Raw genomic sequence first — 4,937 nt, 5'->3', positions numbered from 1 at the left:
AAGGTGACTGCTTATGGATGTATATTAAAAACATTATCACAGCAAGTTAGAGAACAACACTGAGGTTTGGATTTCAAGGTGACTGCTTATGGATGTATATTAAAAACATTATCACAGCAAGTTAGAGAACAACACTGAGGTTTGGATTTCAAGGTGACTGCTTATGGATGTATATTAAAAACATTATCACAGCAAGTTAGAGAACAACACTGAGGTTTGTATTTCAAGGTGACTGCTTATGGATGTATATTAAAAACATTATCACAGCAAGTTAGAGAACAACACTGAGGTTTGGATTTCAAGGTGACTGCTTATGGATGTATATTAAAAACATTATCACAGCAAGTTAGAGAACAACACTGAGGTTTGGATTTCAAGGTGATAATGTAACAGTGTTAAAGAATGAGTGAATAATGTAACAATGTTAAAGAATGCGTGAATAATGTAACAATGTTAAAGAATGCGTGAATAATGTAACAATGTTAAAAAATGAGTAAATAAGCAAGTGTTAAAACATGAAACCTACCTAATGTTTTAAGCTCCACTGTCATTTTTGATTTAAAAAAAACAGTAAAAAGTTTTGTTCACTTCATTGTTCATTTTTTTATATAAATCATTGCAGACAGACAGTGCCAATGAGAGACAAAGAAGTAGTTCAAGATTATAGGTACATGCCTGAACCCAACCTTCCACCTTTAAGGCTCTCCCAATCAAAAGATGATAAGTCTGCACATGTCATTAGTATAAATGACATGCGGGATAACCTCTGTGAGCTTCCTGAGCAAGCTCGTCACCGACTCATTCAGAAGTATGGAATTTCATTAGAACAAGCCATGTTGATTGTGGTAAGTTTTGAGTTATTATTATAATTGCTTAGGTTATTAGGCAATACATTGTTAGATACTAGATTACACTATTTATCTCTAGAGTGAAACTTAACAAGATGTCTGATCATCTTCAAACATTATTAGAAACTAGATTACACTATTTATCTCTAGAGTGAAACTTAACAAGATGTATGTCTGATCATCTTCAAACATTATTAGAAACTAGATTACACTATTTATCTCTAGAGTAAAACTTAACAAGATGTATGTCTGATCATCTTCAAACATTCTTAGATACTAGATTACACTATTTATCTCTGGAGTGAAACTTAACAAGATGTATGTCTGATCATCTTCAAACATTGTTAGATACTAGATTACACTATTTATCTCTAGAGTGAATGTTAACAAGATGTATGTCTGATCATCTTCAAACATTGTTAGATACTGGATTACACTATTTATCTATACAGTGAATGTTAACAAGATGTCTGATCATCTTCAAACATTGTTAGATACTGGATTATACTATTTATCTATACAGTGAATGTTAACAAGATGTCTGATCATCTTCAAACATTATTAGAAACTAGATTACACTATTTATCTCTAGAGTGAAAATTAACAAGATGTCTGATCATCTTCAAACATTGTTAGATACTAGATTACACTATTTATCTCTAGAGTGAAAATTAACAAGATGTGTGTCTGATCATCTTCAAACATTGTTAGATACTGGATTACACTATTTATCTCTAGAGTGAATGTTAACAAGATTTGTCTAATCATCTTCAAACATTGTTAGATACTGGATTATACTATTTATCTCTAGAGTGAATATTAAAAAAGATGTCTGATCATCTTCAAACATTGTTAGAAACTAGATTACACTATTTATCTGTAGAGTGAAAATTAACAAGATGTATGTCTGATCATCTTCAAACATTGTTAGATACTGGATTACACTATTTATCTGTAGAGTGAAAATTAACAAGATGTATGTCTGATCATCTTCAAACATTGTTAGATACGAGATTACACTATTTATCTATACAGTGAATGTTAACAAGATGTCTGATCATCTTCAAACATTATTAGAAACTAGAGTGAAAATTAACAAGATGTATGTCTGATCATCTTCAAACATTGTTAGATACTGGATTACACTATTTATCTCTAGAGTGAAAATTAACAAGATGTATGTCTGATCATCTTCAAACATTGTTAGTTACTGGATTATACTATTTATCTCTACAGTGAAACTTAACAAGATGTCTGATCATCTTCAAACATTGTTAGATACGAGATTACACTATTTATCTCTAGAGTGAAAATTAACAAGATGTATGTCTGATCATCTTCAAACATTGTTAGATACTGGATTATATTATTTATCTCTAGAATGAAACTGGACTTGAAGAGTTTTATTGTGCTGTTCTGAATCAACCAAAGAAAAATGTAAAAATAGCAACTAATTTTCTTCTGAGTGAAGTAATGTCTCAACTGAATGATAAGAATTTAACCTTTAGAGAAAGGTAATATTACAGTATTCAGTTTTATAATAAACTAGTTTAACATCTTGAACTAATTCAGTTAGAATGTTTTAAGTAATATTGTCAGTTTTAAAGATATTATGTGCTTCATTAACTTGTTCTCATTTTCTCTAGTGTTTTTGAAGAACTACTATAGAAACAAAACGAAACGCTGTATTACTTTCATACATTTATATACAAGTTTGTGGTTTGTTTTATCAGTGAAATAAGAAGATGAAACAGCTGTTGTGTATACCTCTTAACACCTGTTGTTGTTATCTCCTAACAGATATTGTTGATCTCCTAATAGCTGTTTGAAGATTAAGAAAGACTTGTACAAATATTTGGTCTTCAATAATTTTTGGAACACTGAATCAAGGTTTTATAGCTACATTGACTGTTGTTAAATTTACCATTCTTGTTTGGGAAAAGTGCCAATGTTTAATTGGGTTCGTTGATTATTTCAAATCCTTAATCATTATCACATTGATATCTTATTGTGACATTGTAACTCTTAGCTATCATTGTTAAAGTACATCTATAAGCAGTCACCTTGAAATCCAAACCTCGGTGTTGTACTCTAACTTGTTATAATCATTGTACATCCATAAGCAGTCACCTTGAAATCCAAACCTCAGTGTTGTATTCTAACTTGTTATAATCATTGTACATCCATAAGGAGTCACCTTGAAATCCAAACCTCAGTGTTGTACTCTAACTTGTTATAATCATTGTACATCCATAAGCAGTTCACTCGTTCTTTAACACTGTTACATTATTCACTCGTTCTTTAACACTGTTACATTATTCACTCGTTCTTTAACATTGTTACATTATTCACTCGTTCTTTAACATTGTTACATTATTTACTCATTCTTTAACATTGTTACATTATTCACTCATTCTTTAACATTGTTACAAGGAATCACCAAAAGTACTTTTTTAGTTTCTTAGTATTATATCAACAGCTTTGTGAGGGAATCACCAAAGGTACTTGTTTTAGTTTCTTAGAATGACACTAAAAGCCTTTTGAAGGAATATATAAATGGACTTGTATTGAATGTTGCTGGGTTATAGTGATTGTTTTTTGATTAACAGAAGTGCTGACCAGAATAATGTATACCATATAGTGTGATATAGAAATGACCTTAGAAAAATAACTTCATACATTTATACATTATATATTTTTAAAATGTTATGAAAATAAAAGTGCATTACATTTGACACATTGCTAAATGTTATAACTTACTTAAGTATGATAAGTTTATGGATGAACTTTAGCCTTTTATAAAAGTCTGTCTTATTCTATAGAATGTGAATCTGTGTTAGTCTGTAAGTAATAATGTCGTTTTATGTTAGTCTGTAGAGTGAGAATGTGGTTCTGTGTGTTAGCCTATGAAGTGGGTTCTTTATTACTGTATGAGATATTCTTACAGCTGTGTGAACATGGTTCTTTGTTACAAAAGTTAGCTATGTAAAAGTTAGAAGAACCTTAAATCTGGATCATTTGTAGTTTTACAAAAAATGAGTGAATAATGTAACAATGTTAAAGAACGAGTGAATAATGTAACAATGTTAAAGAATGAGTGAATAATGTAACAATGTTAAAGAACGAGTGAATAATAGGGAATCACCAAAGGTACTTAGTTTAGTTTCTTAGGGTAATATCAACAGCTTTGTGAGGGAATCACCAAAGGTACTTGTTTTAGTTTCTTAGTATGATATACACAGCTTTGTGAGGGAATCACCAAAGGTACTTGTTTTAGTTTCTTTGTATTATATCAACAGCTTTGTGAGGGAATCACCAAAGGTACTTGTTTTAGTTTCTTTGTATTATATACACAGCTTTGTGAGGGAATCACCAAAGGTACTTGTTTTAGTTTCTTAGGGTAATATCAACAGCTTTGTGAGGCACCAAGTTGATGATTCCATACATTTTAAGCATTATAGATTTTTGTTTTCCAGTGTATTGATTTGTAACAAGTTTATTTCACAGGATTTTTTTCATTCTAACAAACATAAATCTGCCGTAAAATCTTCCTAGCATATTAGGTCTCATTCTTTATTAGCTTTTGTTTAAGTATTGTAACATTTACTTCTAAAAGTGTTAGTATTTTTGCTCTTTTTTAAAATATTGTAACCTTTACTTCTTGTGATTTTAACACTTGTGGCTTTTATTAACATTTCGTTCTATGTAGTAAATGTAATATTCAGTGATGAAGGGCCTAATATTTGATATCTGAAACACACTTTCTGAATATTTTTAAAACAACTTTTTGTTTTTCTTATTAGACTTTGAAATAAAACGACAGATTGGAGAGTTAGAAGCTGGGTTCGAGATTTTAAATGAAACAAGAATGTTTGATGCACAAGCCAAGTAAATTTTGCATTTTTTAAAATTGGTATAAATTAAATAATCTACAAATTTTTGATAAGAATTACACACAGTTCTACATTTAAACATAAGTTGTGTAAGTATAGCTAGGAATGACATTAATATTCTTATCATGGAATCTCTAAATTGACTTTGTTGTTTCTTAGTATGATATGAACAGCTTTGTGTTTACCATCAGTAGTA

At 29.9% G+C, this 4,937-nt stretch overlaps 1 protein-coding gene across 1 annotated transcript in view; it reads left to right on the top strand.

Moving 5' to 3' along the window:
- LOC106475794 (glutamyl-tRNA(Gln) amidotransferase subunit B, mitochondrial-like) overlaps positions 1-4,740 on the top strand; it is a 17,804-nt gene extending 13,064 nt beyond the window's left edge. Inside the window, exon 7 of the mRNA XM_022379827.1 lies at positions 4,652-4,740. Within this exon, the coding sequence (XP_022235535.1) occupies positions 4,652-4,740 (89 nt within the window). The remainder of the gene's footprint in view (positions 1-4,651) is intronic.
- The last annotated feature ends 197 nt before the right edge of the window (positions 4,741-4,937 follow it).

The sequence above is a fragment of the Limulus polyphemus genome, unplaced genomic scaffold (assembly GCF_000517525.1).
Source record: "Limulus polyphemus unplaced genomic scaffold, Limulus_polyphemus-2.1.2 Scaffold9179, whole genome shotgun sequence".
Taxonomy (NCBI): domain Eukaryota; kingdom Metazoa; phylum Arthropoda; class Merostomata; order Xiphosura; family Limulidae; genus Limulus; species Limulus polyphemus.
This window is presented reverse-complemented; position numbering and strand designations above follow the sequence as displayed.